At 61.1% G+C, this 26,010-nt stretch overlaps 6 protein-coding genes across 6 annotated transcripts in view; 1 reads left to right on the top strand and 5 right to left on the bottom strand.

The window, feature by feature from the left end:
* MNEG_1306 (hypothetical protein) overlaps positions 1-2,471 on the bottom strand; it is a gene marked incomplete at both ends in the record, with an annotated part of 3,961 nt that extends 1,490 nt beyond the window's left edge. The window contains 6 exons of the mRNA XM_014050219.1: positions 655-789; positions 1,048-1,149; positions 1,415-1,699; positions 1,950-1,971; positions 2,145-2,229; positions 2,414-2,471. Of these exons, the coding sequence (XP_013905673.1) occupies positions 655-789; positions 1,048-1,149; positions 1,415-1,699; positions 1,950-1,971; positions 2,145-2,229; positions 2,414-2,471 (687 nt within the window). The remainder of the gene's footprint in view (positions 1-654; positions 790-1,047; positions 1,150-1,414; positions 1,700-1,949; positions 1,972-2,144; positions 2,230-2,413) is intronic.
* A 519-nt stretch (positions 2,472-2,990) lies between these two features.
* On the top strand, positions 2,991-3,281 carry MNEG_1305 (hypothetical protein; the record flags this gene model as incomplete). Its single annotated transcript, XM_014050218.1, has 1 exon — positions 2,991-3,281. The coding sequence occupies one exon, from the start codon at positions 2,991-2,993 to the stop codon at positions 3,279-3,281; it is 291 nt and encodes a 96-aa protein (XP_013905672.1).
* A 701-nt stretch (positions 3,282-3,982) lies between these two features.
* MNEG_1304 (hypothetical protein) lies at positions 3,983-5,156 on the bottom strand (the record flags this gene model as incomplete). The annotated part of the gene is made up of 4 exons (XM_014050217.1): positions 3,983-4,137; positions 4,333-4,504; positions 4,760-4,907; positions 5,113-5,156. The coding sequence occupies 4 exons, from the start codon at positions 5,154-5,156 to the stop codon at positions 3,983-3,985; spliced, it is 519 nt and encodes a 172-aa protein (XP_013905671.1).
* Positions 5,157-6,788: 1,632 nt separating this feature from the next.
* On the bottom strand, positions 6,789-12,013 carry MNEG_1303 (hypothetical protein; the record flags this gene model as incomplete). Its single annotated transcript, XM_014050216.1, has 11 exons — positions 6,789-7,121; positions 7,340-7,588; positions 7,859-8,417; positions 8,712-8,807; positions 9,090-9,244; positions 9,565-9,699; positions 9,962-10,193; positions 10,430-10,617; positions 11,060-11,240; positions 11,475-11,706; positions 11,944-12,013. 11 exons carry the CDS (start codon positions 12,011-12,013, stop codon positions 6,789-6,791), a joined length of 2,430 nt encoding a protein of 809 aa, XP_013905670.1.
* A 2,183-nt stretch (positions 12,014-14,196) lies between these two features.
* MNEG_1302 (hypothetical protein) lies at positions 14,197-17,912 on the bottom strand (the record flags this gene model as incomplete). Its single annotated transcript, XM_014050215.1, has 10 exons — positions 14,197-14,332; positions 14,530-14,589; positions 14,842-15,044; positions 15,322-15,587; positions 15,816-15,906; positions 16,135-16,267; positions 16,511-16,602; positions 16,874-17,048; positions 17,463-17,635; positions 17,799-17,912. 10 exons carry the CDS (start codon positions 17,910-17,912, stop codon positions 14,197-14,199), a joined length of 1,443 nt encoding a protein of 480 aa, XP_013905669.1.
* A 1,443-nt stretch (positions 17,913-19,355) lies between these two features.
* MNEG_1301 (hypothetical protein) lies at positions 19,356-24,848 on the bottom strand (the record flags this gene model as incomplete). Its single annotated transcript, XM_014050214.1, has 12 exons — positions 19,356-19,688; positions 19,874-20,108; positions 20,253-21,177; positions 21,350-21,377; positions 21,566-21,727; positions 21,896-22,184; positions 22,373-22,691; positions 23,014-23,219; positions 23,453-23,709; positions 23,898-24,147; positions 24,330-24,505; positions 24,648-24,848. 12 exons carry the CDS (start codon positions 24,846-24,848, stop codon positions 19,356-19,358), a joined length of 3,381 nt encoding a protein of 1,126 aa, XP_013905668.1.
* Positions 24,849-26,010: the final 1,162 nt, after the last annotated feature.

Genomic DNA, 26,010 nt, shown 5'->3' with positions numbered 1-26,010 from the left:
GAGTGGCACGGGTCGGGTGACAGAGAGGGGGGAGGGTGGAGCCTTACTCTGATTTGACGGGACGCAAGGGCCACATGGATGACGAACAGGGGCTTCAAAACGTGTTGCAGCCGGGCAGCCAGGCTGGCTGGGTACCTGGAGAGTTCTGCTACAGGTGCTGCTGATTTGCGCATGGCTTGCTGAGGAAACCGGGTACTGGAGTCTTGCGCGCGACCTTTCACCACCCAACCACATTGGCTGCCCACCTGTGAGGCAGTACCGTGTGGTGCATATGTTTTTGTTCTGGAAGCGTTTGATGACGCCCCCCTCCGTCACAAAGCCATCACCAGAGGGAATCCCATAGCCGATCTGGCCGGTCCCCTATTGGCATTGAAATGGGGTTGGGGCAAGAGATAAATTCCTACTAGGGCGGACGGGAGGGCGGTGCATGTGTGCCAACGTGGTAACCAGATTATGCTTACGCTGCTGGTGCTCCGGCCGAACGCATGCATGGTACCAGCCGCTGCTCGTGCCCCCCCCCCCAGCTCCCAGCGCTGTTCCCGTTCCTCGTGGCCCCGGTCAGCTGCAGCACTCCCGCCCTCCGCGCCCATGCCCCTTCCGCACCCCCCAAAGAGCCATGCTTGCCTCCAGTACGAATATGGCGTCCGGCTGGACCCTCTGGATGGCGTCCATTGCATCAAAGTACAGCTTGGCCAGGGAGGGCCGCCCCTTGCGCTCGGTCCAGAAGATGCGCTTGTTGTCGGGCTCGTTGACCAGGTCGTACATCACCACACCACGTGAGATGGGATCCTGCCGATGTGTGTGTGCGCACGCACACGCGCATGTGTGTGTGTGTGTGTGTGTGTGTGTGTGCGCGCGCGCGCTCAAGTGTGTGTGCGCGCGTGTGGGAGTGATTGGGTGCATGAGCGCGCGTGAGCACGAGCGCTGCCTGCCTGCACACCGATATAAGCACGCATTACCTGTTGCTGCGGTTGAATTCATGAATGCCAACCCTAGCACACACCAAATTCAAACAAGCACCAGCCCTGTCGCAGCACCAAAGCCCACCTTGCTGACAGCTGCGGCCAGCTTCTGCCAGGAGTCAACCCACAGCTTAGGGTTCTCGTAGGCGGTGGGGTCCTCCAGCCAAACGTGGTTGTCAATCACGATCTGTTGAGAGCGCGTTGAGGGGCACTTGGATGCGAGTGAGCGCCCGGCCCTCACCCAGATCTTCCTGCAAGCCCCCGGGGGTGGAGCGCAGGTGACGGTGTGCGTGTAGCCTCCAACATCTGCTCGACTGGCAGCACAGATCTGATAGACTGGTTCTGTTCCAGAACCACCGTCAGTTGCACCTGCCGTGGCCTCTCTGTGGCGCGATGCAACGCCATCCTGTACGCCACCGCGGCCTCCTCAGACCGCTCCTGCTGCTGCCCACCTTGAACCCGGCCTTGGCAAAGTAGTTGATGACCCACAGGAACCGGTCAAACACATTGTTGGGCATGCCGATGTTGCAGCGGCCCCCGCCCACCAGCAGCGGCGCCCGCGGCGGTGGCAGCGGCTTCGACCAGGGGACGAAGCCTGGCGGCGACACGGTCCTGCGGATCTCAGAGGCCGAGGCCTCGCGGCACCAGATGTAGTCGGTGCGCCCCTTTAGGTTAAAGTCCTTGAAGGAGAAGGGCAGCCGCACCGCATTGAACCCCAGCAGCTGCATACGGTACACCTGGCGGGTCACGTGGGTGTTGGGGCCGAAGTTGGAGGCTGACGTGGCAGGGGGCGCCGTGCCATGCACGTACCACGGAGAGGTGGGGTGCTTGGCACGGCAAGCTTTCAAGGCAGAGTGGCGGGAGATTTCCATCCCGGCGGCAGCAGGGGTTGGGCTGGCAGGAGGCCGTCAACTGGCAGTAGGCACTCCTCGCCTGCGTGGAGAAGTCCTTGGTCAAGCTGGTGTCCCCTGCCCAGAGGCCATCCACCATGGTCTGACCGTTGTTGAACCTGCAGCAGGACGCAGAGCCGCAGGTGGGGTCAGCCTCCCAGCCGATTTGGGGCTGGAAAGCTGCCAATTCAACCTGCTCATGCACCGGCCGAGACACACAATGCGCTGCACTGCTCCTGCATAAAAACTCGAACGAGTTTTTATGCAAGGCATCCAATAGAAACCACCGCACCCGAAGTAGTTGATTCCGCGCAGTTTCAGCGGCTGCCCCTTCTCATTGACCAACTGGTTGCCCTTCACAGATATCTTTTCGGCAGCTGCAGGCGGTTGGTGGGGCAGCGAAGCGGCACGAGCAGGAGCAGGAGGCGCCCCCGCTTTTTACCGCCGCTGCGCCTGCATGGCCGGGTGTGCTTGGGTGCAGAGAGTAAAACCTTACCACAGCCAAGACAATCAGGGCCCTTACGGGCAGTTCGAACTCTGCGATGCGCGGGACGGCCACACCTGCCATCGACAGGCCTGCCAGGGCCAGTACCAGCACCAGCACGTCCACACAACGCATTTCAAATCTATTTATTAGTACAATGGTGCGGTGGTGGCGGCCTTGCCCGCGTTGTCACCACTCCTACCGTCCAAGCTGCTCTACAGCAAGACAGGGTCGCGTAAGAGATAAAACATGACCATAAAAAAGACTGCAGTAATATGGGCCGTATCAAATGCCATGTAATGTATGCCACCTCCTAGGGGACCTCACAGCTCGGGACCAGATCACTGTGAACTGATCTGACTTGACGCTCCCTCAGACTGAGCACTCCTTGCGAAATCTCAATACGTGTAACTATTGCAGTTTAGCGTGTCGCCCCGACCGCACACGCTGCTTTCATCCAGTTGCTCCAAGCACAGCTGAGTGCGCAAGGCGGCGAGTGCGCATCAGGCGGCGACGTGCGTTCTCTAGGTGCAGCGCCCTCCTGTAGGCAGCCGCTGCAGCATCTGAAACAGCACTCACAGCTGGTAGCCCCAAGCTCACCCTAGCAGCAGCGGCGGGCGTCAGTGGCGTCGGCAGCGTCGGCAGCGCGCCAGGATGATCGCCCAAAAACGCGGCCCCCCTGCAGCCAACCCGTCTCACCTGTTGCCCAGCGAGCTCATCGACCGCTGCATCGGGTCTCGCATCTGGGTGATCATGAAGGGCGACAAGGAGATTGTGGGCACCCTGCGCGGCTTTGACGTGTACGTGAACATGGTGCTGGAGGATGTCGCGGAGATCGAGATCACGCCAGAGGGCCGCATCATCAACCGCCTCGACACCATCCTGCTCAACGGCAACAACATCGCCGTGCTCGTGCCGGGCGGGCAGCCGGACGACCTCGCTTGATTGGCGGAGCCAGGGGCGCGGCTGTTGCCGGACCGGCACGACCGCGGCATCAACGGCCACAGCACAGGGGCTGTCCACATTATCTGCTCGCCCCGCACGACTTTGTTTGGCTGCTTGGCGGTGCCTGGCAGTAGGCGGCAGATGTTGTGCTTTGTATTTGGCACTCTGCTGCTCTGGCGTGCAGCAATTGCACTGCTGAGTGCTGTTTCATCTTGCTGCTTGGAAGTGCTTGCCATGAAGCAGCAGCATTCATGCATGGTGCGTCTTGGAAGTGCTATGATGTGAACTGTGTTGGCGAGTATAAGGATCATAAGTTACTCTCTGACTGCCTTTGGACCTGGCAGTGTGGGGACGTGCCCCGTGTAAAACAGCGGCCTGTTGCCAGCTGTCAGTCAAACGCATGTAGTGACCAGATTGGTATGGCAGGCGACCATTGACTAGGCACAAAACATGTGCTGACAAACATTGTCAGAAGTAATGGCGGATCAAATGAGACGACACAGCAATGGTTCCACCACAAATCACACGAGCTGAAAAAAAGTCATGATTCAAAGTCCTGAAGGAGAAACAACACATCACCAGCAGTGAGACGAGAAGAGCACAGCAGGGTCATCACACCAGTATGGTGCCAGAAGGCAACAGCAAATACCATGACAAACACTGGGTCAGAAAGCAGCCGCGCAGCCTCCGCCTTTCATCGCTCACAACCACGAGGGCCCGGGCCCACCGCCGCCGCCGCTGCTGCCAAACACGACGCTGCGGCCCGCCCCCACGTCCCCCCCTCCTCCTCCCAGGCCCTCTATGACGGCTTTGAGGCGCTCTATCTCCTCATTCTTGAGCATGATCTCGCGATAGTCTGGGAGGGCGGGGGGTCAGTGGGTTCAGGGGTTCAGGGCCGCACCGCAAGGGCTACACGATGGCTGCTGCTGACACGGCAAACAGCACATGTGTTGCTACGAGGTGACTGCCGCGCCGCCAACGCAACCTGTAGTGCCTTGCTGGAGGTAAACCGCTGCGCACGCGTGGCCCCAGCCCGGTGGCCGCCACTCACGCAGCTCAAACACCGCCGCGTTGGCGTCCAGCTCCCCCTGCATATCCCGCACGCGCGTGTTGGCCGCCTCCACGCTGTCCCGCGCAGCTGCCAGGGCCTCGTCCTTCATGGACACCTCCGCGCGCAGCGCCTCGGCCACGGCCTCCAGCTCACGCATGCGGCGCACTTGCGCCTGCGCGTGTGCGTACGAAAAGAGCTTCAGGAATCCCCATCCCACCCGCTCCTGGAACTGAGGAAGGAACAGGACCGCTGCGACTGTCGCACCCGGCTGACCCCCTCGCCCGACCAGACCTCTGGGGCCACAGCTGCAGCACGAGCACGTGTTCAGCAATGCCGTTGCGCCAACTTGTCGCGGCATAGGCCTGTTCTTGGCCCCCAACATTGCGCGTTCCTCACGCGCACCCATTGCCCAAATAGGTGTGCTCACCTGCAACCGCTGCTGGTAGAGCTGCATGGTGGCCGCCCCTGCGAACGCCTCCTCGTCCAGGAACACCGCATCGCCCAGCATGTCGCGCAGCGCAGCCACAGCCAGCTTGGCGTTCTCTGCGTTGCCCAGCGCGGCGCCCCAGTCGGGCCTGGACGCGTGCGGTTACGTGAGCGCATGGTATCAAGATGGCGAGCTGGCGGGATTCCTGAGCAGCTGCGGTTGCAAATATCTGCATGCCCTGATGTCTGCAGGCTGACTTGCAGCTGTCTGCAGGTCGCACTGCCAAAGTTTGCCAGCCGAACAGTGCCATGGCATGCAGGGTGCAGCGCGGCAAGCAAGCGCCGCTCACGCACCCTTGCGCCGGCGCGTCGAGCACGTTGCGTGGCAAGTGCTGCATCGGCAGTACACCTTCCTCAGATTCTGACTGCGGTGGCATCCGTTATGCTCTCTCCCTCTTTGTATTGAACCGCTTCTTAGATCACCTGGCGCGGGTCTGTTTAGTCATTTGAATTGTTTTATGCGGTATATTATGGCCAAAATGTTACGCTCCAAAGCACTGGCCATGACATTGCCGCATCCCTTGGGTACTGGAAGTTTGAGCAAACGCTGACTGCGACGCTGGCAATGCATGTGCTGGCTCAGCCTTCAGTATGAGGAGGTGGGGGCAATTCGGACAGTGGGGTGCTTTCTCACGACTGAGGGGCTCTCACGGCCTGTAGCCTGCATGAACTGTTTTATTAAACCAAGCCTTGGTTTCTGATAGGAGTGCATACACGCTCGTGGCGTGTATGCTGAGATCGCTTCACGGTAGCTGCAGCGCAGCTCGGGGCAATTCGGACAGTTCGCGAACATGGCGCTTTACGAGCTTCTGATGGCTTAGAACGTGTTTAACATGTTTTTCATTACCATTACAACCCTTGAATCACTATGTGAAGGCCCTTTCCAAGTGTCCAAATCGCCCCGCTGCTGCTGCCCGCAGCACAAGCTGTGACCAGAGCTTGGGGCGGATCGGGCATGCAAGGTCTGGTTGGCCGGCCGCGCGCTTTAGGGATCTAATAATCCTAAATATGACAGCAGAAGTCGGGCGGAGCCCTGCCGGCTCCTATTCTGGATGCGCGGGTGTTGGACGTGATCACCGCGGAGAGGACGCGAGCAGGAGCCTCTAACGTTACTATACGAGCGTTCAGTGGATGCCTAAAATCATGTTCTTACACATATATGAAGTGTATCAACAAAGAAGCCTCCTAGAAGAAGTGTCCGATTTGCCCCACTGTCCAAATTCCCCCCACCTCCTCATATGGCAGTGGCAGCCACGAGCCCGACGCCTTCGCATCACAGGCGCCTATGCAGTGCAATCAGTGCTGAGTTTCTGTGGCAACAACTGGGCGTTCTTGGGTCGATTGTTGGCAACGAGGCTGCCCCGACACCAGTTGGCTATGCCCCATGACCCCTCAACCCTGGACAAACAACCTTGAGAGTTAATGCAACAGCAATGCAGACCGCTATCCGATGTGTCTTCAGCGTCTGTGCATGTGGGAGGAATGCACGTTTGCGCGCGTACTACTGCCTGCACGATTGCACCGACCAAAGCGACCATGGGGATCCACCATGGAGGTGGAGTTAAACCGCTTGGGTGTTGCTGTGTCAGAGGTGGCCGCGGGTGCCGCAGTCTGGGACGAAAGGGAGCAGGGGGCCTGCGCGGAGCCAGATTAGTGTTTTTGCAATTCAGGTGCTGCACTCCCTTGACGTGACAAAGCCGGCAGGCCTCATGCAGTGCTGCCGTTGGCATCTTGTGTCGATGCAACCAATGGATCCAGGTGTTTGCATGTGACGCAGAGGCTCAACACTTATCAGGTTGGACATCCGATGAATACATGTTCAGCTTAAGACTGCTTCATGATTGCAAGATGATAAAGGCGACATGGTCGGTATTGATTAATACCGTAGCCCTTGCACTAAAGTTTTGGAATTGGGGGGAGGGTGGTGAGGCACGTCTCCAACCAGCTGCAAAGCGTGACTCTGCACCCATCTAGAGTACTGCTGCCGGACCAGCTCCCTCGACAGCTGCCAATGTTGCGTGAGCGTGTGCCGCAGCGGTGGCGCGTGGCAGGTGCTCAAGCAGCGCCCCGCGGATCGCCCCAATCGCCGCTGCGGCGCCCTCTGGCGCGAGAAACACGGCCGTTCCCGCCACGACCGCGTTGGCGCCGGCAGCGGCGGCCAGTGCTGCTGTTGTGGCGTTGATGCCGCCGTCGACCTGGATGGTCAGGGAAGGGTGGGCGCGGCGCGCCGCCGCCACCTTGTCCAGCACCTGGGCCTGGAAGCTCTGGCCCCCAAAGCCGCAGTTCACGGTCATGAATAGCACCTGGGTGCATGTGTGGTGTGTGTATGTGAGTGTGCATGGGGTGGGTCAGGAAAGAGTATGAAGGTGCGTGGCACAGAAACGCGGGAGCCAGCTGCATGAACCCTTGCCAGTTGCGCGGCAGGCCAAGAACGCATGCAAGCTTGCTGCTGGAATCCTGGCAAGCAAGCACAAGTTCTGGGATCTGGAACAAAAGCTTCATCCCCAAAGCACGGCCGCACCATGTCGACAGCCCCGGCGTCCGCCAGCGGCATCACCACCTCCACACCCGTCGCGGGCGCCACCGCCACCGCCGCCCGCATGCCACGCGCCCGGATCGCAGCCGCCAGCTCCGCGGCACCGGCAGCTGCCGCTGCGCAGCGCTTGGCTGCGTCTGGCTGGGCAGTGTGTGCGTCCAGGAAGGGCTCGATCTGGAACGTGAACGAGCTGGCACCTGCGGCAGCTACCGCCTCCACATACTTTGCTGGGTCCTAGGGTTGTGTGGGAAAGAACAGGCAGCGCAAGCAGCGGTGGAATCCTGGGGTGGCCGCAGCGGGTGGCTTGTAGAGCGCCAGTGGCCATGACAGTGTGTGCATCCATGACAAGCGGAGGGGGCTCCGAGCCCCTCCCCTCGCAGAGCCCTGGACGGGGGGGTCCACACAGCTGAGAGGACGTCACCGATGGTGAGTCCAGCAGAAGATGCGTCAAGCCTTCACCGTTGCCACAACAGCCCCAGCCTTCCCAACCAACAGCCAGCGCACCTGCACCGCGAGGTGGCAGTCCAAGAACGCCCCAGGCGCCCGCTTCCGCAGCGCCGCCACCACCGGGGGCCCAATCGTGAAGTTTCCGCCTGCGATGGCGCCGCCGTCAAACATGTCCACGTGGATCCAGTCCGCCCCCGCGGCCAGGACCCGCTCCACCTCGTCCCCCAGGCACGCAAAGTCCGCCGCCAAGATGGAGGGTGACACGATGGCCCGCGGCAGCCCGCCGCCCTCCTCCCCTTGCCGCCCCTGCCGCGCCGCCTCCCCTGCTTCTGCCGCCGCCGCCGCCCACTGTCCCGAGGCGCCCTCCTCGACTGCAGGGGCGCCGTTTGGTGTGGGTGCGTGGTCGTGGCCGGCGTGGAAGAGTGGCCTGAGGGCCGGGTAGAGCTTTGAGTAGCGCTCCTGGTAGAGCCGCCTGTAGACCGCATGGCGCTGTGGGTCCGGGGTGATGGTGCGGGACACGCGCACCATGGCCTTGACGGCAGTGGGGATGTCGGGGTGGAGGCCGGCGGCGACGGCAGCCAGGATGGCGCAGCCCAGTGCCGGCGCGTCGGGCACCCTTCATGGGCGGGTGATGCAACATGCGGCATTGCGGAGTGGAGCGCGGGTCGACAGGGTGAGCACTGGGCTGGTATCCCTGTGAGTGTGGCGGGCGCCCAGCACAGGAAACAGGCAGGGGCCGCGAGTGCGCGTCCTCCCAGTTTTTGCTCCCCCCCCCCCCCCCGCGCCCCTGCCAAGGACCTCTCCCTCTTCTCCCGTGCCCGCTCCTTCCACAAAGTATTTCACTCGAATAGCCCTCACGCAACCCCAAGCACGTTTCTGTCAGCCCCCCTTCCTCCCCCCCTGGGCTCACTCTGTGAGGTGCAGTGGCAGGTTTGACACGTCAGCGTGCACCTGCATCCACAGCTCACTCTTGGTGGCGCCCCCCGCGATGGTCAGGCTCGTGGGGCTGCGGCGGGCCAGGGGCCAGGGGCAGAGCGCAAAGATAGGATTAGCAGAGAGCAGGATTATCAATGGCAAAACAATCCAGCACGAGCGTCAGCAATCTAGGGAGCGGTCACATGGCACTGGCCTGATGCAGGGGACCAGTAGGTCAAGGGCTGCAGCAGAGCATGCCATTGGAGGGGTCGCAGGCGACGGCCGTGCATGTCTCAGCTGCCGTCCCAGCTCACACCACCTTGCAGCCTGATCAGGGTGACCCCCGCCAATCCCCCCTCTCCTTGGCCCCCACCTGTACCCCGCGCCCCTCATGGCCTCCAGCACGGCCTCAGTCCCAAAGGCCACCGCCTCCACCAGGCCCCTGAACACGTGGCCGCGCGTGTGCTTCAGCGTCAAGCCCACCAGCGCGCCGCGCGACAGTGGGTCGGTGTGGGGCGTGCGGTTGCCCTGCGTGCCAGGGGCGGCCGTAAGGCAGGGTCACGTGGCAGGTAGGAAGTGCGAGGGGAGGCGTGCAGGTTGGCGGGGCAAAGGGGTGACTACAGGAGAGGTCTGCACGGAGGGCGCAGCACGGCACAACCCTTCGACGCACCGCGTGTCGTTTGAGAGGTGTTGGGTTTGACACATTCAAAAAGCCAACAGATACAGGTGCGCTACCCCTGCTGTGCCTCACCCTGTCCCGCCAATGTGATCTGGTCATGCTCCCTGACGACCCCCTGCCCAATCGGCATACACACCCCACCACCCCCACCTCCCCATCACACGCACACCTGGAAGTGGTCGAGGCACACCAGCCCCTCACAGCCGGGTGGCACCGCCTCCGCCTCCGCGTTAAGGTCGGCGTAGTCCACCGCGCCCCCCATCAGGCCGCGGCGCAGCCAGTTGACCGCGCTGCCCGTGCTGGTCTGTATTTCAATCAAGATGGGCGATCAGCAGGTTGGGGAGTGGTTAACCTGAGGTATGATTCCTGCCTGTGACAGACACTGCAGACAAAGCCACCATGTCCGGGAAAGGAGAGAGCTGCAGCAGCCAAACACCATCTGTGCTGATCTGTCGCCTTCTTTTCAGACACGCCTGCCTGAATCCAGCCACACTGCTGCCCGCTGCCCACCGTCACCTACCGCGGCCATGCGACCACCCATGCAAGCCGCGGGCCCTGCTACCCACCTGCCCGCCTTCCACAACGTGCACCCCTGGCAGCACCGCCCCCCTGTAGGACCCAAACATGCCCTTGCCCGACAGTGGGCGGTCTGTCATGCCGATGTGCAGATGGCTGGAGCCCGTCAGCATGGCCATGTCACCAGGGGCGATGACGCCCAGGCCGATGACGCCGATGAACGCGTCCGCGCCGCCCTGGGCCACGGGCAGGCCCTCGGGCAGGCCCAGGTGCGCCGCGGCCCTGACGTGTTTGTGAGCGGGACGAGTCGATGCGAGATTTCTGTGCGAGATGCAGCTTCGCAGGCCGCTCTGACCAACGAGCCGTGCAACAAGTGGCTCATCATCGGCGGCACCCTTCACTAAGAGCGCGCGCGGCATCATATATCCTGAAAGCAGCTGGAACAGCAAACAGGATACGATGCTGTCACCCCCATATGACTCAACACCACGATCATCTTCCAGCCCTGCACCCCGCACCTGGCGGTGAGGCCGCCTCCTATGCGCGCCCCCAGCTGCAGCACCTCCTGGGGCCACTTGCCCGACAGCTCCTCCATGCCCAGGCGCCGCAGCAGCTCCAGGGGGGGCCCGTCGCTGCCGTGCCAGCGTATGGCCACGTTGTCCACTGACGCCACCATGGCCCCCGTGAGGTGGTAGTTGAGGTAGTCCTGGTGATGGGGGGGTAGGGTTCAGAGTTCAGGGTTCGGGGTTCAGGGTTCAGGGTTCAGGGGGTAAGCTTTGGAGGGTTGGGAGGGTGATGAAGGGGGCCTGCCAGAGAAGGGTTACGCGGCAACAATGAGGGTAACGGAGCCAAGGTGTGCGGGTGATAAACACCCATTGTGCTGTAGTCAGCAGTCACGTGCTGCAGGGACAACGCGAAGCAAGGGTTCTTGGCACGATCGCAGGCAACAGTCAGGCGCGATTGCCCTTGCGCGATTGCCCTTGCCCAGCAGACCTGCAACAACGGGAAGCTGCACACATTCCACACTATATACATCACCTTTTCCCCGCTAGCGCCTGCCATCACGGCCTCCCCTCAACACATTGATCAGCTAAGGGACCCTTCCCTCCCCATCTACTTGTTGGGATAACATCTCCCCCCCGCCCCACCTGATACTCGCAGATCCAGTGGGCCGCGATGTAGGTGTTGGGCTCCTCCTGCTTCAGCCACAGCGCCTTGGGCACCATCCACTCAGCGCTGACGGGGCCGCCGCCGCCGCCATTGACGCGCAGCTCGGGCGCTCCGCAGGCAGCGACCTGCGCGGCTTGCCTTGCAGACCGCATGTCCATCCTGGGGCGATGGGGAAGAGCGCATGTGGGGGGGCGCGGGAACCACTCGGCAACTGCACAGGAAAGCCACATCTGCTGCTCGTGTGATGACGCAGGCCGCTTGGCACGCCAGATCCTTGAGTTTCTTGCGTCCACTCAGCACCGCCCCGCATCCCCCCTTTCCCTCACTGCCTCCCCCCATGGTGCGGGCTGCCTCTGGCGATCCCCACGCCTCGCCCATCCCCCTGCCACCCACCACAGCAGTGCGGGCCGCAAGGGGCGGCCCTCAGCGTCAAGCGCCACCACTGTGCAGCAGGTGGTGTCCACGCTCATCGCCGCCACGTCACCGGGTGACACCCCTGCCTGCGCCACCGCGGCGCGCACCGCGGCCCCCAGGGCGGTCCACCAGTCCTCGGGGCTCTGCTCCGCCCAGGAGGGGTGGGGGTAGGATGTGGGGTAGGGGCTGCTGGCAAACGCCAAGGGGCGGCCTGTTCGAGGGAGGGCATGGTTGGGTGGTTGCGGGGTTTGGTTGAGAATGCAGCGCGAGGGGCTTCGTGAGCAGACGACCTTGGCTGCGTCGGGAGCGGTCATGCACAGCCACAGAGCGTGTTGATCGTGACTGCCAAATGCAGCCAGCGACAGTCTTCCACACTCGCAGGGATGACTAAGCTGCGGCTGATGCAGCGAACCTCGCTGTTGGCAAGCCGTTAGGCTTGTTGTCTCACCCTGTGCATCGAAGACGCCGGCGCGCAAGCTCTCTGTACCACCGTCCACACCGATTACATATTTTGCCATGACCGCCTGCTGGCTGTGTGGTGGCTTTCTGATGGCTTATGCTCGATAAATGGCGCCTGATGTCCTGGCTGGCAGCAGAAGCAGCGCTTGCGGCGTCGCTGCGCCCGGTCGCCCCTGCGTGTCGGCTTAGCTGCGTGTCCGCGAGTTTCTGCTGGATCGAATCGTCTGTGGATTTCTTCCAGGAGCGTGAGGCAATGGGCCGCGTTTGATCCGCTGGCGAACTTGCGGCACTGTTGCTACGGTAATCTTGTCCGTTTTGCAAGAGAGCGAACGAGGGTTCCTATGGTTGTGTGATTCCCACTTCTCACATAGCACACTTCCACCAGTGCAGCTTTTGCAACAACGCCGCCTTAGTCATGGCCGGAGTCAGGCATGCAGCCGGGTGCTGCACTCGCCGGGTGCTGCAATGCTGCATGTGACATCGTTCACTCCTGTCCAGAAGTTCAGTGGAATGCGTTTCGAAGGCACATGGATTGTTGGGACGGCCGGCTGCTGCTTGAGTGCTTGTGGATGGAGGCTTAGAGGCAGTCAAACAATCTGCATGCTGTCACAGACACGCTCTGCCTGGTAAGGTCATCGGTCCCAGTACGTCATCAAGTCACGTGGCAGAGTCGTCTTGGAGGCCTGCGACCTCCTTTTATTATTACAACATCTGAAGGAAACCTGCAGGCACATCCAAACGCTGGCAGGTGAGTAAGGCAACAACTCTGTGGGCGCAAAGAAAAGGGGGGCGGTGGACACCGCCGCTGCCGCGGCAGTAAGCTACATTGCTAGAACGGCGCCACACCCGTAGCCGTGTGGTTTCATGGTGCTATGACTAATTTCATTGTAGACCTCAAAGCTGTGGGCTCCACGGCTTGCTTTTCAAACCTTACGGAGGCCGCTGCTTGACTGGGGAGCATGCGGTGGGCAGGTTGCTACTGGACAAGCCATCCTGGAGTGCACGGGCTGTGGCCTCTGCAGATCATGCCTTCGTGGCACCTGTGCTGAGTCTGATGTGGCCGCGAATGATGGTGGTCTCGACAGCTGCAGAAGTCTGAGAATGGCGTCTCAGTCACAACGCACCTGCTGCAATGATGTTGAGTACGATGGCGGCTGCACGTCCGTTGCCACACATGAATCGCACGCGATTGGAACGCGATTGATTCAGCCTGTGGTGTGGTGCATCCATCCGCTGCTCGACGGTGTGTGTTTGTTCATGCTCTGCCGTTGTTTGTCAGCATCAGAACTTGTTGGGGTTACATGAACGGCACATACAACCTGAAGCCTGTGCTCAAGCAACGCCTGCAATCAGCATTTCTAGCAGCGGCCTCTTTGCACAGCTAGGTGCACTTGTGTCCATGAGAATTGGATTTATGCATGAGATAGCCAGGTCCATCCAAGCAGTGGCGCTACCCCCCACAAGTATACGTGTAGCTTCTTAGAAGCTCACCACAAATGGGCAACATTCCTCACATCCCTCATCAGGCGGCGGCAAATTGATGAAAGCAGGGGCACAGCAGCAGCTGGCTCAACACAGCTTTGGCGCTGGCTCTGTAGAAACTTCAGGCAGGACGGGACGAGGGCGGCACAGAGCCACCGGTGTGCCTGTGCCTGCGAGCCAGGTCGGGAGCACCCAAGTTGCAGGGTGGCATGCAGCCCTACGTACGCTGCGCGACAGCGGACAGTGCGAGTGCAAGGCCGCCATGAAAGTTCAGCTGGAACGGAGTCCGCTGCCGCACCACAACCAAGGAGGCGAACAGCAAAACTGGTGCCCCCAGACGTTATATAGTTGATGCAGGGAGTGTTGAGTTGACTGCCACACACTACCAGCAAGCACACAGCGCAGCCCCATTCAGGTTGCATGTGTGGCCCGCAGGCTTCGTCGTCAACGCGCTGTACCCCTCACGCGTTGCTGTATGCACAATCAAGGCGCCCAGCAAGGCCAACCAACCCCAGCTACATTTCCGCGGCCAGCTCGCCCAACAGAGCCCGCTGCGGGCTTGCAACAAACGATGCGCCAGTTGCGACATCAAGCCAGCTGCTGCCCGTTGCCATTGAAGCCCAGGTGGGCCCAGAAGTCAAGGGGATGGGCAGAGAGCCGGACGGCGCAGGTGACAAATGCCAAAAGTCAGGCGCCGAACAGAGGCTCGCCTTGCATCTCCAGCGACAGCTACCCGTTCCACCGCCGTTTGAAAGGGCCTCTACTTCTTCTGGGAACGGCTGAAAATGTTCTTTTGCAGCCATGTGGCGCTGGTCTTGGGCGTGCGCGTGAGGTTCTTGTTGTCAAAGTCGACGCGGACTATGCCAAACCTCGTGGAGAAGCCCTCGCGCCACTCCCTGGTGGGTTAGGTGAGTTGTGGGGTGTAGAGTGGAGTGCTGCTCATACGTTGCTAAAAAAGGTCACAGATGGATGTCGAGGCACGGCCTGCTGAGCTGCAAGATCACATATCAAATGGAGTGGGGACGCAGTCAGGGCGCGTGGGTGCTGCAAGCCTGCCGTAGTCCCCGTTGGGGCCGTCCGCAAGCCCACGCACCAGTTGTCCATGAACGACCAGATGAAGTAGTGCGTCAGCCGCACGCCAGTCTGCTGGGCCCTAAGGGGGTTTCCAGGGCAATTGTGTAGTGGGTGTATGGCTTGAGCAAACAGGGCGCGGACGAGCGGTGCGGCCACGCCCACGCCTCGAGACACACCCCACCTTGCGGTATTTCATCTCATTTGGCATCCTCAACCCTTGAAACCTGGGCAGCCTTGAACGGCAGCCTGCGTTCAGGTATGAACCCCCCCTCCCTGCACTTGCCATTCCTAGACGCACGTCATCTTGGCATCACCTCCCCGCCGCACTCACTTGCAGACCTCGTCCACGTAGCCGCTGAAGTACTTGGTGCGCAGCGGGTCGTGCAGCCGCGCGGCGCCCACCCTGGCGGCCTCCCCCTTCTCGCTGATGCCGTTCTCCAGGATCCAGATCTCGGGGCGGTCGTAGCGCTTGTCCAGGTAGTTGAGCATGCGGTTGATGGCCCAGGGCACGTTGTACAGCCAGTAGGACTCCGCCTGCAGGGTCAGGGACACGGCGGGATTGAAGAGGTTTACAGGTTTTGGGGCGGTACAGGGATGCGTTTGGTGGGTGGAATGGGACAGAGGGCGCACATTGAAGTAGGATGGCAGGCAATAACAAATGCAAGGTCCTGGCTAAGCATGCAGCCTGCCTCCCAAGACTTCAGTACCCTCAGCTGCTGCAATCCGAGCCCTCAATACCCGCAAATAATTAAAAACCCCTGCGGCGCCTCGGTTGCTGCGATACAGCGGGCGCCTCGCCCACGGCCCCCACCTGCTCCCCGAGGATGTTGCCGTCCTTGTCCTTGGTCATCACCCACCAGCCGTCAGGGTTGCCGTTGTAGTGCGCATACTTGGCCGTGTACAGCGTCATGCCCACGTAGTCGTAGCTGCGCTTGAGAAGCTGCTTCTCGGCTTCCGTGAACTCTGGCAGGTAGGCGGCCTTGAGCTTCTTGACCAGCGGGGGGTAGTCGCCAAAGTGAATGGTGTCGGCAAACCAGCCAAAGTCGATGTCCATCTTGTTCTGGGCGGCGCGCTTGTCTGTCGCGTTGTGTGCAGGTCGGAAATCAGAATTGGATTGTGGGGCAGGAGTTGAAGGACGCGAGGGCGGGTCGGTGCTGCGCGATTGAGGGGCGGTGGGGCAAGGACATACGCGGGAGACAGGCTGGCGCAGAGGGTTGTCTGCCCGCCAGGCAAGACTATTTGCTAAGTGAGGCGACGTGCGCCAGGCCCCAACGTGCAGGTGTCAGTGAATGGGCAGGCCCGCACCCTCGGGGGCGTCGGTGTAGGGCTCGCTCCACTCGCTCCAAAGAGCCATGCCGATCTTGCCCTTCTGGGCCTTGAACTTGCCGCGGTAGACCTGAGGAGGTTGGGGTGGATGGGGGTTCGCATAGGGTGTTTGTGTGTCGGGCCAATGTAACGGCTGAGTGTTTGCGTGGGAGCATGGCGTGAGGTTCAGGCAAGGTGTGTAGAGTGGTAATGTATACTCGCAGCTGCTGGGTAGGTGCACAGCGCAATACCCATGTTCAACCCTGTGCACTAAGAGGGAGCCCTGCTGATTGCAGCCAACACTCGGTCCATGGCCCACCTTGACAGCAGCAGCGTGTGAGAGCAGCAGGTTGTGGCCGCAGAGCCACTTGCCCTTCTCGCCCTCGTTGACGCCGGGGGCAAAGTCGCCGTTGCCCCACTGGATGTTGCACACTACCCAGGGCTCGTTGAAGCTGGTAGAGAGGGCGGCGGGAGGCGGTGAGTTTGAGGGGTAAAGGCCCCGCGCTGCACAATGAACAGTCTTGAAAACACGGCTGAGATGAAAGACCTCTAGGGTGCTGGATGCGGACCCGGGGGCAGCCCCTGTGGAGTGGACAGTGGCGTGGCATGCACTGCTCACAACGCGACAGAAGCCCTGCAGCCAATCCAGATGGATCGCCAACTCAATCCACCATGCCTCGTCCTGTACCCCTCACGTGATCCACTTCTTCACGCGGTCCCCAAAGTGCTTGAAGGCCACGTCGGCGAAATAGGCAAAGTCGTCAATCACCTCGCGGCCCAAGAAGCCCTGGGGAATGCATGGGGGGACAGGCAGCGGCAAGCGGCAGGGGGTGTCGCGCTATGAATGTGGGAGGCACCCAGGTGCCCCGCAAAAGCAGCAGGATTGGGCTACATGCTGCTGCAGTTTTGGCCCTGCAGCATCAACAAAGCACTCACTAACACATGAGCACTTACATCCGCTGAATCACATGCACGCGCACGCGCGCATGCATGCACACACACACACACCGCACCCTGCCCCTGCCTGTGACGGCCCCCTCTGTGTCCCCTTCTCCCACCTTGTACTCGTCCTGGTTGGTCTGGGGGATGTCCCAGTGGTAGAGAGTGGCGGCCGGGCTGATGCCATTCTCGATCATGCTGTCGATCACAGCGTTGTAGAAGGCCACGCCCTTGGGGTTGACAGCGCCGCCCTTGCGGCCGCTGGGCACGATGCGGCCCCAGCTGATGGAGAACCTTGGGGGGCCCGGGGGGCAGGGGGCAGCGACACCGGCAGGTTGAGGGAGGCGTGAGTGAGGTAGCCAAGTGCTTGTTGCCTGGGTCGCTCTGCACCTGCCCTGCACCTGCCCTGCACCATCCTCCGGAGGGACAGCTTGAGCAGCCCCTGCCACACTGCGTAACCAAGACCGTCCACAGGACAACGCCCCTGACAGTCTGCCACGCGCTGGCGCCTCTCATGCAGCTCCTGCCGATGTACCCCTCCCCCCCCTCCCGCAACCTTGGATCAGCTGCGGTGGCTCTGACCTCATGTCCGCTTGGCCAAAAACACAGCGCTGCCCGTCAAATCAAATGATGGTGCTAACCCTGCGCGGCTGGTCCTGCACGCCCCCCCCCCCCAAAAAAAGAGACTGTACGTGGTGGCCTGCTGACCGGTAGTTCTTGACGCCCAGCTTCTTCATGAGGGCAAAGTCCTCCTTGAAGCGGTGGTAGTGGTCGCACGTCACGGCACCGGTCGAGCCATCGCGGATTTTTTTGGGGTTCTTCTCAACGTACACGTCCCAAATGCTGGGGCTGCGCCCATCTGCATGGGGGGAGCCCTCGGTCTGTGGGGGCGGGGGGGGGGGCAAAGTTGGCGGGCTGCTGAGGAGGCGGGTCTGGACTGCCGGGCCCGTGGGCGACAGGGAGATGCCGGCGCGGAGGCGGCAGGCAGGAGTTCCCCCCGATAAAGATCCCGTGATCCTGGCAGGGCCGCAGCTAGAGGCGCACCTGGTAGGCGGCGCCAGCGACACCAAAGGCGATGTTGTCTGCATGGACAGGACAAAGGGGATTGTTGAGTGCGAGGTTGACCGTCCAGATGGCGCTTAACAGTGTGGTAGCCATGGTGATTGTGGCCGGCACCATTGCATTCAGTTGCATAATCGAAATTGACCAACCCTTGAACACAGAAATGCATCGCGACCCGCCGTGTGGCCGCTGAGACGAGCACTTACCAAGCGCATTTTGCGTGCAGCTGGGTGCAGGGCCAGGCAAGGTATCCTGCTGTCAACATTAGGCGTGTGAAATGCTCATGAAGTTTGGCCGATTGGCATGTTGGTACCGGCCGTGCTGAGGAGCAACCGAGGTGGTTGGCCAGACCGCTGCAGGTGCGTCTGCCGGCGCCCAGCACGCTTGCCGATGCGCTTCGCTCGTGCCCAGCCCACACATCGCCCGATGCCAACACCGTTATACATCATCGCGTCATCATATTTTATCATTGAAAACTTCACATGCTCACATAGCGGACAGTGCCACCGGCTGACAGGTAGCTGAGATCACAACTTACCGCCGAGGCCACCACCGCCAGTGCCAGCGCCACGAAAGCAAGCATCACGATTAGTTGGCACCCTGCAAGCCCAGTCACCCGGGGCTTGGCCGCTCTGGGCCAAGAACTGGTGAAATGGCGCGGCGGGTGAGCCGACCTGACCAATATAAATGCGGCCAACAGCCGACTGTGGCCTTGTGTATTAATGTCAACTTGGTAGCTGCTTGTCGTACGTATAGTCACAAGCAAGCACATGGAGCAAGCCCAGCTTCCCGCCATGTACCACATCCGCCGATGCGCCTCGCTCCTCCTCCATCCCCACGGGCGCCGCGTCGTGCCACGTTGGTCGCACATCGCGATTGCCGCCCAGCAATCTCACAGAAGTGGTTCTCTGGTGATACACGCCAGCATGGGGGGGTGCTTGGGGTACGCGCATGTGCGGCAGCGATGCCGTTCATATCCAGTCAAGCCAATGTGGGCTCCAGCCATCCAGGTGTTACTCACACGTGCCGCGGGCTAGGACATGACCAAGGGATGTGTGTGGAGTATATCTGAACGACGGGAAGACTTGAAGGCTGTAATCAGCAGCGTGAAAAGCATGAACAAAAAGGCAAGCAAACAAACATGCAGGGTGCCAGGTGCTTGGGCAAAAACGGCGGCTGTTGCCGTTGCGGAGCACGCACAGTGCGGCTGGAACAAGAATGGATGCAGGGGGCAAGGGTCCCCATGCCAGCATCAAGAGTTTGTTTGTGGAATGGGCCTCATCCGCGCAAAGGTTTGTGAACTTGGGAAGTGGCGAGCTTGGGGAGACAGGCGATGCATGTGGCCGGCTGCAGGGGGCCATAGATGAGGTGCTGTTCGCTTCAGGGTCAATGCAGGAGCAGGGGTTTCGGGGTCAGAGTCCTCAAGGGTTGCGTCAAAGCAAAGGCCAGCCACGCCAAAGGGTTTGGCATGCAGTGCAGAGATATGAGCAAGGAAAGCGCCTTCACAGCGCGCAGTATGAGACATCATATTCGTGTTTGTCAGGCGAGCTGGTCCGCGCTGCCGCCAAGTGCGCCCCTAGGCTCGACGGCCATGCGGCGCCGGCGTCGCAGCACGGCAAATCCAACCGCGCCCGCCACGAGCGGCACTCCCACGCCGACACCCACACCGATGCCGATCTTCTGGTTCATTGTGAGCCCTTGGCGAGGCGGCAAGGTTGTCGTGGCAACGACGGAAATGCTGGTGATGTCGGGGTATGCGGCCAGGAAGGCGGCATTGAAAACAGCAGAGGGGTTGCTCGTGATCATTGAGGCAAAGTCGTTGATCTGGTTGGATGTCCAGGTGCTGGGAGTGTACACGACAACATCGGCGACCTGTGGGTGGGTGAGAGGGCCACCAGGGGGCAGTTTGGATAAGGTTGAGAGCGTCCCGTGGTCTTCAAGCACAATGTGAGGCTGCCAAAACCGCTGTGGTGCTGAGCTGGTCTTTGATGACTGCAGCCACAATTGCAACCATGTATCCGAGGATTCTTGCTTGCTCTCAAGCCCTGGAATCTCACCACAGAGCCACGTGTGAGGTTGGCAACCTCCACATTGGCCGCCACAAGGCTTGCAGCGCGCGCCACGGCGGTGCGGATGTCGCTCTTAAATTGGTCGCGACGTGTGATATTGGCCATGAGGGCGTCGTAGTCCATGCCGGCAAAATGGGTGCGGAAGGCGTGGGGAGTGGACCCGCTGGGGGCCTGGAAGGTGGTGTTGGCATCGGCGGCTCGTGTGAAGGCAGCAAGCAAGTACCTGGGTTTGGTAGGTGGGGCAAGGGGCAGGGAGTGATGCCAGGCAAGCCCCCTAGGTGCAGCAAGACAGGTAAGGCTGCAAGTACCAGCAGCCAAACGCGGCGCTCAGCAAGGGGAGGTGAGGGTTTGCACCAAGCAAACTTACGTGCCGGAGCGCGTCACGGTGCAGGTTGCAAGGCCGTTGGTGGCGTTGACTGACGCTGCCACAACCTCAGTGACGGCGTAAGTTGGATCGGCTGGATAGCCAGCAAATACTGTCTGGCCAGCTTCCATGCGCAGGCAAGCCAGCTGGGCGGTGGCGTTGAGCACCAGTTGGTGCAGGCGCCGGCGGCTGGCGGCAGGGTTGGCTGCAGCCGCAGCAGTTGAGGCGACTTCGGCTGCAGTGCCCGTCAGCGGCAGCTGAATCCGTACACCGCATGCGCCAGAACAGGGCAACGACGCATCAAGGTTGTTGGAGCCAGACACGGCCAGCACCACCACGCCAGATGCAGGCGCGAGGCCGGCCAAGCTGCTAGCGTTGGCGATCAGTGGCAGGCCAGCGGCCGTTCGGACATCGGCGAAGAGCGCCGCGTCCTCATAAAACTGTGCGCCGACAGTGACAGGACCCGCGGGGCAGGGCTGTTCGGTTTCCACGCCGCTGTCGTCCACAGTGCTGCAGAAACCCACAAACTGCCCGTAAAACTGCAGCTGTGCGTTTGTTGCCTTGTCAATCGCTGAGGTTACGCCGGCTGCTGTCGAGCCAACCTGCAGCGGCAGCGCATTGAGCGCGCGGCCAACAGTATTGGCGGCGCTAACCCACGCGCCAGCGTCGCCAGCAGCGAGATAGCCGTCTGCGGGCGTAGCCCCAAGGGCGAGCATGTCCGCCATGTCGTTGACAGCCGAGGTGACATTACCGAGCGCTGATGCGGCTGCTTGTGCAGCTGAAGCGTCGGCTTGCAGCAGCGAGCGCCGCTGCTGTTGACCGCGGTTGACAGTGCTGCTCTTGCTGGCCCCGTTTTGAAGCAAAAGCACGGCGTTCGAGGCGACAGCCGGCGAGATGGGCTTGGCAGCAACCTTGGCAGACAGGACAACTGCGTGTGGGCACAGGCAGAGGCACAAGTATTTGTGAGTGAGAATGACTGATGCACATGAGGTGGCAAGCCGGGGCTGGGATTCATGTCGGAACTGCAGCCAGGACCGTGCCCGTGTTGGAGTTGTTTTGCACTGCCTGGGCCTGAACCCTTCAAAAGCCAAGGCGCTCACGGTTTTTGCCAATGTTGAGCACTGCCGCCTTGGTGGCACTGTTGGTGTGGGAGTATGGCAGCGAAAACACGGCAGGGTTCAGAGAGCCTAAGCACAGGTGTGCAGCAGGGTCTGTACAGGTGCGTTCGCACCACAAGGACACGGCTCACGTTGTCGTCCACCAGCACTGCCACTCATAGGCTTCTCCCCTCCTCACCTGTCCATATGCGTCATGACCTTGACCACGCCTGCGGCGCTTGCAGCCGTGGTGCGCGCCGACTCGGGGTCTTTGGCATCAAGCGCCCTGCTGCTTGCAGCTAGCACCGCGCCAGCCTTAGTGTCGACGCCCGTGGTGAATTCGGCCGTCACGGTTAGATTGCCAGCAGATGAAAACCCATACTGCGGGAAGGAAGGGTGCAGGGAAGACATGGGTTGGGAATGTTGTTGAAGCAAGCACAAGCAGCCCAAAATCACTTTGGCGGGAAGGACGCAATCGCGGTGCCTGATAGCGCTGCACACGCATTTGCGACTTCAGTTGACAGCTTTTCTGTCTACAGCACCGCTAACCTGTGCAAGTGACGCAATCGCCATGGCTGCCTGGTTGAGGGCAGCAGGGTCACCGGTGGCCGCCGCACGCGTCACATCAATGCTGGCGATGGTGGCGCTGGCATTGAAGCCTGCTGGCGGGTCCCTGACGATTACGGCACGCGTGACCGTGATTGCAGCGCCCTGCCCGTCAACGGCGCGGACGTACAGGGTGCTTGCACCGCGAGCCAGGTTGGAAAACTTGAAGGTAGATGCGAGGTCGATGAGCAGCGGCGATGGCTGGCCGTTGATCACAACACCAAATTCATAGCTGGGGGGTTTGAGAAGCGGAGGAAGGGACCAGGAAGGGGTGGTTGAGTGAGGGCAAAGGTGCAGCACCGTGCAGAGGGCCGCCAGCCACCAAAAGCTTGGCCAGCCCGCAAACCCTACCACCCTCGTGTTGCGCATCAAGACTAAGCACTTTTTGCCCGCCTCCCCTAACACAAGAAGCGGACTCACGTGAGACCAGAGGTGCCACCGTCGTCGGCGAAGGTGGAGGCCGAAACAACAAACTCAGCGCCAGGGAACGTGTCGCTCTTGGTGTCCAGTACCAGGCAGCTGGTGGAAGCCGCACCGGCACAGTAGGGGGCGCTGTTGAGGGGCACAGAGATGGTTGCAACGCCCGTCTGGCCAGACAGCATGAGCTTGGCAGCAACGGTCACCCAGCCGCCGCGTGGCAGCAGCGTGGCGGGGATGGTCAGGTCCAAGGCTGAGACGCTGAGGCCTGTAAGAGTGACTTGGTCACTGGTCCACTCAACAGATGCCGCTGCAAACGCCGCTGGCAGGCGAAGTGCGAGACTCAGGGGTTGGTCAGCCGAGTGCTGCGGGGGGCACATCACAGTGCCGCAGACACGGGCGATGTTGCCAGTGGGCACGGCAGCAGGGCGGGGCCGTACGCCCTGCAGCACCGCCACCTCTGAGCGTCCACCTGCAGGTGAGGTATGGCCAACAGAAAGGTATCAGTCAATCGTTAGCCGCAAGCCGGGTCCTTGCACCTGCAGCACCCCTCTCGATTTGGAACCAGCCAGTGCTTCCATGACGCAAGCAGCCCCTCTCCTCATCCACACCCTGCCGGGCTCAGTCCGTACCATCGGCCCTACCTTTGCTGACGGTGACAGTGAAGGTGTGGTTGTGATCCACGGTCAGCGCGCCGCCCGGGATCGTCCAGACACCGCCCTGCACGTTGCCGCGCCCGGCAGTCCCGAAGCAAGGGCGATCGTCGTCGCGTGCGCAGTCAAACTGGAAGACGAAGGGGTTCTGGTTGAATCGGTCATCGGGGTCAAATGAGTCGGTCGCGTTCAGGACGCTGAGGGTGGTGAGTTGCGGGGGGAGAGGCGAGCTGAGGTCAGCAAGGGTGCCCAAATGAAATTGGGGTGCACGCTGCAGCGAGTTCCTGTGTCACGGGTAAACTACTGCTTAAATTGACAAAGACCGCCCTCAGTTGAATTGGAGAGCAAAAGCACTTGGTCGAACACATAGAAAAGACAGCATCCCCAGCCACCTGCATCCACATGCTGCATCCAAAGCACACACACGCACATGGTGGCCGTGGATTTGAAGTCGCCGGTGGGGCCGCGCAGGCGAGCAGCAAGTGGTGCGCCGAGCGCCTTGAGCTGCACGGTGGCCTCAGATGCCGCGCCCGCGTTGCCAGAGATGTAGGCGCGCAGCTTGATGGTGTTGACCTGGCCGTCAATGGCACCACGGATGGGGCCGGGCACGAGCAGGGTCTTGCGGTTGTAGCCGACAGGGATGGCCGACCAGGGCGTGGCGTCGGCTGAGGTCCACTCGTAGACCACCTGACAGAGTGGGGAAACGGCGGTGCAAGTGGGTGTCCGCCGGCAGGTGCAGTGTTTCTGATTCACTATGCAAAGCTGCCGTTCTGCCACAATCAACAGCTTGCCCTCAACAAGCTTTCGCAAAGGATGAACCAACGAACATTACTGAGCGCCCACGGTCAAGCCCTGTGTCCCGCCATATGCCTCACCGAGCTGCCGGAACAGACGGATTCCGGGACCAAAGTGGTTGAAACCTTAAAGCCCTCGCTGATCTGATATTCCTGCACCAATGGCCCCACGATGCTGATGACAGGGGCGGCCCCGGCAGCGGCCACAATGACGCGACGCGTGGCCCAGGCCGACACATTAAGGAAATTGGTGGCAGTGACATTGAAGGTGTAGTTGCCGACGGCGATGGCGGCCAAGTCGGCAGAGGCAATCTCCAGCTTGGCTTGGTTGCTGCGGTGGTTTGGGCAGGGGTCGGAGAGGAAGGGATGGTAGATCTCAGCAGAGTCATTCCAGGTGGTCAAGCTGAAGGACAAAAAGCATTAACCCTGCGCCATAGTGGCAAGGCGACAAACCAGACAGTTGTTCCCGATCGCTTGCCCTCTTCATCCCATTAACGGGCGCAAGCAACTCACATGGCCGTGGTTTGTGCGTTGACAGCAGCAATAACTGCATCCAGCCTGGTGTCATTCACAGCAGACGTGTAGGCCCATCTGAAGCTCTTTAACGGGCGGCCTGATGGGTCAGTGGACAGGCGTGCGTCCAGGGTAATGTCGAGCTCCTCATTGGCATTACAAGCCTTGGTGGCAACCTGGACCGGCAGGGGCGCGCATTTCAGGAGGCATTGTCAGGGCAGCGACGTGTGCGTTGAGGTTGGGGCACCATGTAGACTTGTGTCTGACTGAGCGCACCCTGGGCCCCTTTCCCACCTACACCCGCCAGAATGAACGCACCGCCGGGGCCATGAGGACGACATTGGGGGCCGCCGGGCTGCAGCTTCCGCTACAGGCGTTGACCGCGATGGAGCCGTTAAAGTAGGCGGGCGCCAGTGCGTCGACCAGCACCTGCTGCACATCACTAATGGCGAGGCTGCCGCCAGGGATGAGGGTTGCGGACGCAGCAAGGTGGACCTCCAAGGAGGTGCCATCGGCCATGCAGAGCGCCTCTGCACCGAGGACCGTCGTATCGTTGGCAAAGAGCTTGCTGCAGGGGAATATGCTGGGTCGCGCCGGCGCATTGAGCGTCACCATAATGGTATCGCCGCTGGATGTGAAGCTGGCAGAGATTGGCTTGCGGACGGCAGGAGCGCAGAGGCCTGTGCCAGTTGCGCAGTCGGTGGTGGCCAGTGTGGTGCCGCTGCATTGCAGTTGGAAACACTTGTTGGAGGCAACGCAGACTTCGCCGGTGTTGCACTCGGTCGGGGACGCAATGGTGCATGTGCGTACCTGCGTGCGGGCAGTGCATTGCAAGGCAAGGTGTTGACGTAGCTGCTTGCAAATGAGCCATGCGTTTCCCACCCATGCATGGTGTATTCATGTGCATGACATCATCATGAAACTCTTCTTCATTCAAACACATGGCCCACATCCCATTGGAAGCTCTACAAGCACCTGGCCTCCCTGCTCAACAAAGATGTGAAAGCAGCTCGCACCAGAGAGTTGCGTTCCGCAATGTAGTCGGCTTGAGTGGCGCAGAAGCTGGTGCACACACCACGCCAGACGCAGGTGTCAATGCCGTCCTTGCAAGAGCACACCTTGGTGTTGCTGCCGGCAGCGGTGTTGCAGACCTGGCCCGCGGCGGCAGAGCAGTCGCTGTCTGCGCCGCACGTGTTGTTGGCAGCCACCGCTGCGCAACGGGTTTGGTTGAGAATGAGGCAAGTGTTGAGGCATGCAACGCATTGCATGGGACTGCACATGGGGTTTGCAACCCTTGCCATGCAACACCCGACTAGCATGCACGACAGGCCCCAGCTGTCAAACACTCTACAAATTCACCCCCATTTGCTAGCTGCAGATCACTCACAGGCTGTGCCAACCAAAGGGCCACCCAGCAGCCCAGTAGCCGAGCATGTATCCAGGGGGACAGTGACCAGGGTGCCGTTGTTTGAGATGGTGCCGTTGCACATCCGCTCAGCAATGCATGCTCCCATGCGGTAGCACATCGCGGCAGGGCGCCGCGCGAGGTTGCCGTCCATGCTCTGGGAGATGTCGTTGGCGAGCAGGGTGCATGCCGCAGGATCTTGTCCAGCGGAGGTGCAGGCCTGCAGGAACATGTCGCTGGCGGCGTAGGCGAAGCTGAGGTTGCCAGGAATGTAGG

Source organism: Monoraphidium neglectum, assembly GCF_000611645.1.
Source record: "Monoraphidium neglectum strain SAG 48.87 unplaced genomic scaffold scaffold00127, whole genome shotgun sequence".
Classification (NCBI taxonomy): Eukaryota; Viridiplantae; Chlorophyta; class Chlorophyceae; order Sphaeropleales; family Selenastraceae; genus Monoraphidium; species Monoraphidium neglectum.
Note: the sequence above shows the minus strand (reverse complement) of the source record. Positions and strands in the feature narration are given on the sequence as shown.